The following is a 12,384-nucleotide window of genomic DNA, read 5'->3' on the forward strand; positions in this document are numbered from 1 at the left end:
ATTAGCTCTAACTTCTTATTGGCTAACACTTATATTAGTTTAACCCATTTCTATTAATCTATGTATTGCCATGTAGCAGTGGCTTACCAGGGAAAATTCCTAGCGTCTATCTCTGGTGGTTCCATGGTGTCTCTCTGATTCTTTCCCTCTCCCAGCATGTCATTTAGTTTTCCCCACCTAAGTTCTGCCTTATCAACAGGCCAAGGCAGTTTATTCATTAACCAATGAAAGTAACACATAGAAGGACCTCCTACATCACACAGAAAAGTGGGATTGAGTGTTCTGGGCTCTTGGACAGAGAAGCCACAGTATCACAGCTCACTCTGTTTTTTTTTTTATAGACAATTGAACAGGGAGGTGAGGTGATTACATACAGCTATACAGAGAGTCATGTTTAGCTAATCTTAGTAGGATATGTCTCTGTAGGGGACAGTCTTTAGGTTGTAAACGTGTGAATACGTGCAAGCTTTGTTGAAAAATTTTCTATACACAGTGTCAACATTTGCACTCAGACCCAAGGAAGGCTTTTCTGCTCCCATGGGGCTGAGGCCTTGGTTCTTGATATGGCCAAGCCCTTGTAAAGCACTGCATGTTCACTAAGGACTTTACTCATTCCCTACAGTTTTCTTTGTTCTTCATTTTTTTTCATTCCCTTGTATTTTTGTTCTGCTTAGTCTGTTTTGTTGGTGATATTTCCACTGAGATTTTTGGTTCATTGTGTTTTAGCTTTAAAGATTTCTATTGTCTTTAGAATCTGTATCTCCTTGCTGAATATCTTACCTAAGTTGTTTTTTAAAAATTTATGTCTTGAATTAACCTCTTTATTTCATCATATTCATTTAAAGATTTTTAAATTGAAACTATATTTACATAGAATCAGGTTTCATTCTGCACTTTTCAAATAAAATCTGTTTCAGTTGTTTCTCTTCCTCCTCATCCTCCTTCCTCATCTGTTCTTTCCCAACTTCACTAGACTCCTTTCTGCTTCCATGCCTCAGGTGGTCTTTTGTCTTTGTTCTACTTTCTCATCATTTCTGGTTTTCCTCCAGTAGTCTTCTATATACTTTCATAACCATTTCATGCTACCTTATTTGCATACAAATAAATATTAGAAGTTGTGATCTGCATATGAGTGAGAACATGTGATTTCTGTCATTCAGAGTCTAGGTTCTCTTTGATCAATATTTAATGTAAACTTTTTGAATTTATTGTCTGGTATTTTAGAGTTTGGATTCGCTTTTTTAAGGCTGGTGAATCTTAAGAGGATTCATATGTTTTGCTTTTTATACTTCTTTTGTGTTTAAGATTTGTGTCTGTCAGTATAGATATCTCTTTCACTTTCAGTTTTATATGGAAGTCTTCTTAATAAGCACACTGCTCTCAAGGGCTCAATCCCCAATACCACTCAGAGAAGAGTAAATAATAGCATGCAAACATACCAAGTATAGAGACAATAAAAAAAGACCACTACTATATTGCCTACAAATATAGAAGTAAACAGGGCAAACTTGATGTAGAATAAAGAATGAAGTTAAAAAGTTATACTGGGCTAACTGTGAAGGTGTTGCACCTGAATTTGGTCCAACCTGCTCAACATCATAAACATTCAGAGGCCATTGTAGCTGTAGTTGAAAGATGCCATGGCTAGTGATTAAGTCTTGACCCTATCCATGTGGGATTGGTTTGGCAAGTATGCAAATTTCAGTGTTACAGGATCATGTGTGCTTCTACCTACACCTCAAAAGAAACTCCTGGGAGGCCAGGCAATATGTGCGAAGGTAAGTGTCCTTACAAGCAGACTACCAAGAGATTACGTATGTAACTATGAGAGTGAAATTTTAGCTGAAATGGACTTCTCAAAAATAAATGCCAGGGATGTGGAATATCAGCCAAAGAAAACTGCAGGCAGGACGTAAAACTAGTGTCAGAGAGATGCTAGTGTGCAGCAGCAATCAAAGCCACACTGGTAAGGACTGCCAAAGAAGTCCTTAAAAGCTTAATGGAGAGTAAGATGTCTTAATTTTTTTTCCATTACCAAACTCATTTTTCCCCAAGAATTATTTCACAACCCAGGTAGATAGATATGTAAAATAGGGATACAAAACCCAAAATTTACTGGTAGTAAATCATAAAGAAATATATTTCAAAATGCCTTGTTGGTAGAAATATAGATTGATCATTTATTAAAGATGAAAGCAAATTTACATATTAATGAGATAGATATACTTGCTTATTTTTACATGAAGGGTTAAATCTTGATTGAATAGTTGATATTGCAGAATATAGAGCTTCTTCAACATTTTCAGAGTTGATCAGTAGTTTTATAACCATCAATGCTGAGACCACCAATTCACATAAATATGTACTATAAGTTGACAGAAATATATTTAGGGCAATTTCAAAATTATTGGAAATTCTGTACTAATCCCAAGCCAAAATTCAAAGAGTAATTACTTTTATGAAACTCAGAAACTCAAACAGCAATTTTACAAAGCAAACATTCTAACACAATATAATTCTATGCTACATTAATACATGTTGAACAATGATGTAAGGAAAATATTAAAATTCTTAGTTTTCCACAATTAGATCATTATGTTTTATAGGAATAGGAAATTTGCATTTTTTAAAAAAAGAACAGCACTAAAATGCATAATATAAAGTAGTCTCAAACCTGAGTCTATGTCATTCAGATAGCAGTTACTGGTGTTCTGTGGCCTAACAGCACATACATATTGGGTATTTAGATGCAACACAGTTGAGTACTTCACAAACACTTTGGATTCTTTAAAAGTTTAAGTTTGAATGAATATTTTGTCATTGCTTTCAAAACATTTTTACTCTTGTCAAATTTTTCTTCTCTCCCACATTTGATTACATGATCCCATGTAATTCACTGTTTAAGAAGCTGGATCTAAAACAAAGTATAATGCTGGTCACATATGAAATGTTATAATGAACCCCATTATTTTGTATGTTAACTAAAATTAATTAAATATCTGTGAGAAATAAAATAAACTATCAAGAATGTATATGTAAATGTACATTTCCTGTCCTGACCAAGTGTTCCCAAATACATGGTGGCTGCTTCCCAGATTACCACATAGAGACTTAATATAAATTATAAATGCTCTGTCAATAGCTCAGGATTATTGTTAACTAGCTGTTACATTTTAAGTTAACCCATATTCCTTATTTATGTTCTGCCACATGGTGGTACCTTTATTAGCATGGCACATTCATCTCCTGCTTCCTGTGTGTCTGGCTGGTATCTCCTTACTCTGCCATTCTCCTTCCCATCATCCTTAGTTTTGTGGCCCCACGTATACTTCCTGCCTGACTCCTGGTCATTCTTTGTTTTATTAAACCAATTTAAGTGACAAATCTTTACAGTGTACAAGAGGATTACTCCATATCATATATATTATATATATTATTATAAGCATATATTAATTTAACAGAAAGCTCCCATATATGTGTGTGTGTGTATGCATGTGTATGCGAATATACTATAAGTATATTAAGCCGTTCTACAATAGAAACTCTAATATTTCACTCTTATAGATACAAAGAAAGATTAATCAAAGTGTTAATAATAAATTGATAGTTTTAAAAATAACCATTTAAAAATCAGCCTAATCAAAAATAGAAATATTTTTCTCAGAAGCACATGAGAGAGGCTTCAGGAAGGATTGGGATTGTTGGGATTACAGTTGTACACCACCACATTTGGCTTAGTGGGAGTGCATTGCATAACAAACGAGAGTTCAAGGCTTTCATGGCTCAGTTACTTGATTTTCTTCGTGAAAGACAGTCTGAGCTCCTCTGCTCAGGATGAGGAAGGTAATTTGCAGATGTCAAGGCTGACCTTTTGGAAGGACTGAAGCAGTAACTTAGTAAAGACTCTAAGATGGGGCTGAAGTGCTGGCTTGGGGTAAAGCTGTTGCTGCCAAGACTGCTGACCTGAATTCCACCCTCAGGATTCCCATGGTAGAAGAGAACTGACTACAGCAAATTGTCCCCTGACCTCCACAAGTGTCTGAACACACACACACACACACACTTAACAGAGTCTAAGAGGTGAATTAAAGATATTATACAGTGTTGCCATAAGTCCAGTGTTGTGAAAGTATAAATGTACTTTGAGCATATTCCTTCTTTACCCCTGATTACACTCTTTAGTTCCCCTCTCTTATTACTTCTCTTTGTTCTCCAGTTTGACTTTTACTTTCTTGTCATCTGTACATATGTGATCTCATAGATATATAGAAGTGAGGATCCACAAATGAGAGAAAACTATTATTAACATATTTCTTATGGAGCTAGAAAGCTGGCTCTCCAAATAAAGGCACTCACTAAGCAAACCTATGACCTGAATTTGAGCTTGAGAAACCATGTAAAGGTGGTAGAAGAGAACCAACTCCACAAAATGTCTTCTGACCACCACGTGTGCCCACTCATACATATCACATTTACAGGCACACGAGTATTACTACTAAAATAAAATTAGAAAAAAGTAAAAAAATACATATCTGAAAACATGCATATAAGTAACAATATATGGACCAAGCAGATTTTATTTAGGAATATATATGTACATATACAGATATGCATGCTATAACAACTAATGCAAAAAGAGTCCATAAATTTGGAAGAGAGTAGGGCTGAGGCAGTATAGGGGAGGCTTTGGAGAGAGGGAATGGAAAAATGTAATTATATTATAATCTCAAAAATTAACAGCAATAACAAAACGTATCTATGTGAGACTGGCTTACTTCATTCACTAACTACTATTATTGCTGGGAATTGTTTTTGATGAAGGGTTTCACTCCAAATAGCTCAAGCAGTCTAAGAACCCTTTGTACTTTTTGCCTAACCTTCCAGAACGCTGGGATTGCAGATGTCAGTCACTAAACCCATCTTAAAAACACACCAAGCATCAACTATGTGTTGGACCAAAAGCTTTCAATATTCTTACTACACTGGGGATAGAACCCAGAGCCTTTGGCTACCAAATCAAGGGCAAGTTCTCTACTATAGGACACACTACAGCAAAACCCAAACCATAATAAAACAGGGTGAGAGTCGGAGCTGAGAAAGGAGCAGCCCTTATGCACTCATATTCAACTCTAATCCTTGGGTGTGAATTCTTTCCACCATCTTGGCTGTTTTCTTTCTCAAGTTCCTATTAAGCAAGCCACTGGCTGGTGGCTCATTACTGTCTCCGCCACTGCCACCTTACTTGTACTCCCTGTAGGTGGCGCTGTGCCAAGGGGTGCGCCTTTTAGGAGCCTGCCCCTCTTTGTGATGCTCACATGAGTGACATTCTGTGACGTCACCGCTACTCTGTTACCGTTGGTATCTCGTCGCCATTACTGTCTGTGGTTGCCGTTGTTTTCCTCCTCTATGTTGTCCGCAGGCTGAGGTGGTGAGAGAATCAACATTGGTTTTTGTGAGATTGGGCAAAGACCAGTCTAGGACTGAGCCAGTGGGAAGAGGGGCACAGATTGGGGACACAGCCTGTATCTGTGACCATTGTTTGGCAGAGACGGAAGTGTGTCAGGCACTAGAGTGACTAGGCCTCATTGGTCATGGCAGTGGACTTGGGGGACCAATCCAGTGGCTTTAGCCACAGTGAAGTGATTAGATTTATAAACAATGAAATCCTTATGAATGGAGGTGGCCCTGAGTTCTACATGGCTTTCCGCATGCGGCCCTGGAATGAAATAGAAGACCAGCTTTGCACCATTCTGGTTGATCCTCAGGTGCCACGTTCTCTCAAAAGGGCCTGTACCTGGAGCGCCTTGGCCCTGAGTGTACGAGTAGGTGCGAGGCAGCGTGAACAGCAGGCTTATATGGTAGGGTTGCCACAAGATTCACTGGGGCAGTGCCCCTCGGCTCCCAGGGCCTCAGTCTCAGAGCTGTGGCAGCTGCGTCAACAACAAGAGGAGGCCATCACCCAGTTGATTTCCACTCAAGCTGCCCTACAGCAGGCGATGAGAGAATGTGATGTGCTGCGCCGGCAGTTGCACCATGAAAGGTTTGGCCAAATGACTCCGCAGGTTCATGATGTAGTGTCTGGAGTCCAGACCCAACAGCTTGGTGCTTCCGTGATGCCCATGAATCCAGATCATGCGAGAGTTATGGGTGCAATGGGTGGGTACACTGACAGGCAGTATTTGGAAGCACAGGTGTCAGCTGCAGCAAATGTTTTTTATATGCCAGGAAGCACAAGTCCCTGGCCCACAGCCATGCAACCCTCTGTGCCAGTCCCAATGCCATACCAATTCCCACCACATCCACCATTCCTAGTGGGATCTCCATTCTTGATGCCCTTTTCACCTCCAGTAGTCATGGAAACAGAAGGAGGTGTTGTAGTTCCAGTTCAGATGCCTCCGCCTCCTGTGTATCCATCAAATCCATATGCTGCCCCATGCTCCCAGGATCCCGCTGGTCTATGGAACCAGAGATGTTACATGCCTCCTGAAGGTCCTCCAGTCATCCAGCATCCTGTTCCTCCAGAGGACATCAGCAACTTCAGCCAGGAGGAAGACCCAGAGAATACCCAGGAAACAGATATCATGGGAGACAATGGAAGGCACATTGAAGGGCAAGATGCACGAAGAACCCAGGAGAAGGCTACCCTTGTGGATATTGAAAATGATAATGAAGAAGAAGAAGAAAATAAAGAGGAGGAATATGAAGAAGCAACAACGCCAGTACCAGCAGAAGCTGAATCAACAGCAGATGCTGCTGCTGCTGAAGCAGAAGCAGAAGCAGACGCAGAAGCAGAAGCAGATGCAGAAGCAGACGCTGAAGCAGATGCCGAAGCCGAAGCCGACGCAGACGCAGAAGCAGAAGCAGATGCACAAGCAGAAGCAGAAGCAGACGCAGACGTAGACGCAGACGCAGAAGTAGCAGAAGAAAAAGAAAAGGAAGAAGAGGCAGCAGCAACATACGATAATACTGTAGAAGCGTTGCAGATTCTCCAGCAACTACATCTTCCTAAGGAAGGTGAGCTCTATAGCCAAAGTGAAAACAGTCCCCAGGCATCAGCCCCGGCTCCCTTGGGCTCTAGTAAAAATCAAATCAAAGAAGGTGTAAAAGAGGTCCAGTCAACCCCTGTGTGGGAGAGTTGGAGCCAAGTTGTGAGAGAAAGCCCAAAGAAACCACAGCCTGAGCTGCGGAAGAAGGACAAGAAGCCACAAGTGGAAGCAGCTTCGGAACCCCAGCCTGTCTCAGGCTCTGGGATGAATTGGATCTGCCCAAGGTGTAAAGCTATGAATTATTCATGGCGCAAAGTTTGCTTTAAGTGCAGAAGGTAGGTAAAGGAAACCTGTCTTCTAACAACCCTGCTCCCTGTCAAAAACAACACGCTTTACAGACATAAATTAACCTGTTAGTTCTCTACAAAATATAGAAAATATTTTATTTATTGGTTGTTTAGACAGAATTTCTCTGTGTAACAGTTGCTCTGGCTGTCCTGGAACTTGCTTTGTAGACCAGACTGGCCTCGAACTCACAGAGGTTGCCTCTGCCTCCTGAGTGCTGGGCTTAAAGGCATGTACCACCATGGCCTGGTCTGTATTTTTTTTATTACCATCAAAAATTATCTTGATTATACTGTTCAGTAAGGAAAAGAAAGTTAATATTTTATATCGGTTGGTGTTGCATTTTTAAAATAACAACTATAAAATTAAGAATATCAGTACTATTTTTTAAATTTATTTGGGCAAAGTAGGGTTCCTTTTCAATACTGCATTCCTTAAGGCCAAGATTTCTTTTTAACAGCATTTCAATTTTGCAATTTTGCAGGTGGTGACTTCCTGATGACTGTTCCTGACAAGATGAGACATCGACGAAGTAAAGAAGATGAAACTATGAAGCCTTTGTTTTTCTTTTCTGTTTCTGTTTCCTTCTTAATTCCCTTTTCCTGAAAATACCACACATTGACTAGGAACACTCAAAATTGTAATCTGCATTGAATTTTAGAAATAGAACCTTTTATTGAAAATACTGACATTTTCTTTTGTTTGCTTTTTTAGAAAAGTTCATAGGTTAAAGTGGTGTTTAGATACCATGTCTCCACAAATTTGCTTGTTGCCGAGCAAGCTGATCTTGATGCATTATAATACCTTCCAAGAGTCAAATGAAACATCTTAATTCTCATGGACTTTATAGTTTGGTGAGACCCCCCCCCCCACTAGCTAAAGCAAAGAAAAGTTAAATTGTAAGAGAAGAAAAGATTACTGGCACACATTATGGGAACACTGAAGAACAAACTAGTTTTGTTAGAGTTTTATTTCTTCACTAGGATGATGGGCTAGCTTAAAAAAGGTTTGCAGGTTGTAATGTTAAATTCAATATGACAACAAATTTGATATGTTTCATGTAATTCATGAAACTGTTATTTAGAGACTTCCATAAGTGAATTTGAGTAAACAAATTGTTCTTTTACATGCTCTCATCCCAAGTGAGGTACTACCAGGAAGGAGCCAAGGGTGAGAGTTTGACTTTGCCTCCAGGTTGAACTAACAGGGTCACTTAGTTCCTTGAATTACTCTATTAACCATAGTCTACCTTCCCAGGTTTTCTTTTTCTTCTGCTGCTACTAAAGAGCAATAAAGAGTGTGAACTTTCAGGATATGTCTTTTGTATGATTTGTATTTTGGGAAGGGTTGGCTCAGTTGGTAGCATCTCAAATTATCATCATCCATCCCATTTAGGTGTAGGACAGTCAATGTTATCCATGGTTGGGAGACCCTTCCTCTTCTGGTAAAGATCTAAAAATTGGAGGCACTTCTGTGAGGCTTCTGGGGGTGGGGTGGGGGAGTGGAAGGGACAAAGGGTGAAAAGAGGGAGTGGGTGGTTCTGCCTAAGTTGGAGCCCAGGTGCAGGGAGTCCAGCCCAGAAATCTCTGTACTGTTATTTCCCTGGGATTCCCTAATAGTCCACACACAGAAATTCACTTTCTGCCTATGGTCGATTGAAAGAAAATGGCCCCTAAGAGAGAGGCACTATTAGGAGGTGTGGCCTTGTTGGAGTAGGTGTGGTCTTGTTGGAGGAAGCGTGTCACCGTGGAAGTGGGTTTTGAGGTCTCATATATGCTCAAGATACCACCCAGAGTCTCAGGCCACTTCCTGTAGCCTGTGTAAGATGTAGGGCTCTCAGCTGTCTCTCCAGCACCGTGTCTGCCTGCATACCACCAGACTCCCCACCGAATACTCCCCACCATGATGAAAATGGACTAGACTTCTGAAACTGTAAGCTGCCACCTTAATTAAATGTTTTCCTTTGTAAGAGTTGCCACAGCCACGGTGTCTCTTCAAAGCAATAGGAACCTTAACCCAGAGACTGCCTTTCTGATCTTCAAGGAATCGTCACTAGTCTCTTACCCATAATCCTATCAGGGAGACATACAGTGCCCAACTTCTACTGCACTTCACAGGTCCTTCATGCCTACAAAATCAGTATCATGTGGGGAACTAACACACTATTTGCCAGGCTCTATCGACGATTTGATGTATAGTTTTGACTCTCTTTGGACTATAGCTTCAGAGTGCTGACACAGAGGAAGTACTTCCTTGAAGACTTCAAGTTGACACTCAAAAGCAACTAGAACAGACAAGTTTTATCAAAATCATTTGTGTTTATAGTACCTTGGAATTTTAGGAATATTGACACAAATGAGACTTGGGAATATACCAGCATGGTTTTACATATCATTAGGTCTTTCTAGATCCCAGTATAGTTGTTTTTTTATGGCTTCAAAAGACACTACTGTTCATTAGCAAGCATTTAGATTTCTATGAAAACAATCACTCTATACATACCTTTTTGTATATTTTAATTTATTTATATGGTCTTTGAGGTCTAAGTTTCAAAGCAACTTGAACCACCGAAGCTTTCAAATTATGACCTTCTTCTTGGTTTTAGGTACATAAAAGACAGTAACAGGTTTCTCTGGAAAGAACTTGGGCTTTGGAATCAGGCCTGAGATGAGATACTTGCTCTATTTCTAGCCACATTGTCTCAAAAAAATTACTGAATTTTTCTGATCCCCAATGTACTGGCTAATTTTATGTCAATTTGAAACAGGTTACAACCATCTGAGATGAGGGAACCACAATCAAGAAAATGCCTCGATAAGCTTGGGCTAGCCTCTAGGACATTTTCTTAATTATTGATTGATAAAAGAGTGTATACAGATGACATGACTTTTCTTTGATATGGTTAAGAGGAAGGTTTTTATTGTAGCTATAAGAAATATAACCAGAGGCATCTGGAAGACTCCAGATCAGAGAAAGAAAGCAGACTGAACATGGTCAACAGACTGGATATGGCTAGGGATATCTGTGAGAGAAGAGAATAACAGGGAATAGACAATAAAGAGAAAACACACTGAGAGAAGCAAGGCCAGGAGTAGAGCTGAGGAGAGAAAGGGGGGAGGGGGAGAGGGGAGAGGGGGGGAATAGAGAGAGAGAGAGAGAGAGAGAGAGAGAGAAGAGAGAGAGAGGAGAGAGAGAGGAAAGAGAGACACACACACAGAGATTAACTTTTCAGATGGGAAGCGAGAGTTTCATTAAAAAAATAATACCATGTAAGTTGTTTCAGTGGGTAGTCCTATCATGGTCTTGACCTCTTTGCTCATATTCTCACTCCTCCAACTCTTTGACTGGACTTTGGGAGCTCAGTCCAGTGCTCTGCTGTGGATCTCTGCTTCTGTTTCCATCAGTTGCTGGATGAAGGTTCTATGGTGACATTTAAGATAGTCATCAATCTGACTACAGGCACCCTCTTCATTATTATTTAGGGTCTTAGCTGGGTTCATCCTTGTGGATTTCTGGGAATTTCTCTAGAGCCAGGTTTCTTGCTAGCTCCATAATGACTCCCTCAGACAAGATATCTCTTTCCTTGCCCTTCCTCTGTTCGTTTCCATCTCGATCATCTTGTTCTCTCAAGTTCTCCTCCCTCATCTCTCTCTCCCCTCCTCTTCCCATTCTACCATCCCTTCTCCCACCACTCCCATGCTTCCAATTTTGTCAGGACATCTTGTCTATTTCCCCTTCCCAGGGGAACCTATATATGTTTCTCTTAGGGTTCTCCTTGATACTTAACTTCTCTGGAATTGTGGACTTTTTATCCTTTGCTTTACAGCCAGCATCCACTTATGAGTGAGTACATACCAAACTCATCTTTCTGGGTCTGGGTTACCTCACTCAGGATGTTTTTTTTCTAGTTTCATACATTTGCCTGCAAATTTCAAGATGTCATTGTTTTTTGCTGCTTAGTACTACTCCATTGTGTAGATGTACCACATTTCCTTTACCCATTCTTTGGTTGAGGGGCATCTAGGTTGTTTCCAGGTTCTGGCTTGAAGCATGATTAATAAAAACTCAGAGAAAAAAATTGGGGTGCCACCTGAAGATCTGAAAGCAAAACAGCCAGCCACTGTCTGTAACCTCGACCTCAGTCTGAAATGGATATTCTGCCTCCAGGAATCTCAGAATGAGACTGTCTTTGAGAGCTGTCTTGCCCTGTCTTATATTTCTCTCTAGGTCTGGGATTAAAGGCGTGCACCACTGGGATTAAAGGCATACCCAACCCAATTTCTATGGCAACTAGTATGGCTACTAAGATTAAAGGTGTGTGTTATCATAACCTTGTCTATAAGGCTGACCAGTGGGATTGTTTTACTCTCAAATCGTCAGGCAGTCTTTATTTATTAAAATACAATTGAAATGCCACTATACTGGCTATTACAAATAATGCCACTATGCACTTAGTTGAACAAATGTCCTTGTAGTATGATTGAGTATCCTTTGGTATATGCCCAATAATGGGAGCCCACTGACTCTAGTCTGACAGTGAGGGAACAAGCATAGGACCAAACTAGACCCTTGGAATGTGGGTGACAGTTGTATGACTGGGGCAGACTGTGGAGACAGTGGCAGTGGCACCAGGATTTATCCCTACTGCTGTACTGGCCTTTAGGAGCCCATTCTCTTTGGAGGGATACCTTGCTCAGTGTAGATATAGTGGGGAGGGCCTTGGTTCTGCCTCAAAGCAATGTGCTAGCTTTTGTTGACTCCCCATGGGAAGCCTTACCTTCTCTGAGGAGTAGATGGGGGGAGAAGAGGGGGAAAGGTGAAAGGAGTGGGAACTGGAATTAATATGTAAAATGAGAAAAGACAGGTTTTTTTTTAAAAAAATTAAAAAAAATGATATCACACCTGGAAATAAAGGGTGCAGAAAGATGACTCAGTTAGTTAGTATCTGAAAGTAAGTGGGATAATGAGACAAAAAAAACTATATAGGAAGATGTATTTATGAGTAACTAAGGAGCGGTGCATGAAGAGTTATTTCTGCAAACAAAAATGAGGC

At 40.3% G+C, this 12,384-nt stretch overlaps 1 protein-coding gene across 1 annotated transcript; it reads left to right on the forward strand.

Annotated features, from left to right (window-relative positions):
• Positions 1-5,365: 5,365 nt before the first annotated feature.
• Positions 5,366-8,644, forward strand: LOC125403674 (testis-expressed protein 13D-like). The gene is made up of 2 exons (XM_048439209.3): positions 5,366-7,321; positions 7,816-8,644. Exons 1-2 carry the CDS (start codon positions 5,592-5,594, stop codon positions 7,820-7,822), a joined length of 1,737 nt encoding a protein of 578 aa, XP_048295166.3. The 5' UTR covers positions 5,366-5,591; the 3' UTR covers positions 7,823-8,644.
• The last annotated feature ends 3,740 nt before the right edge of the window (positions 8,645-12,384 follow it).

Source organism: Myodes glareolus, chromosome X, assembly GCF_982192425.1.
Source record: "Myodes glareolus chromosome X, mMyoGla1.1, whole genome shotgun sequence".
NCBI lineage: Eukaryota > Metazoa > Chordata > Mammalia > Rodentia > Cricetidae > Myodes > Myodes glareolus.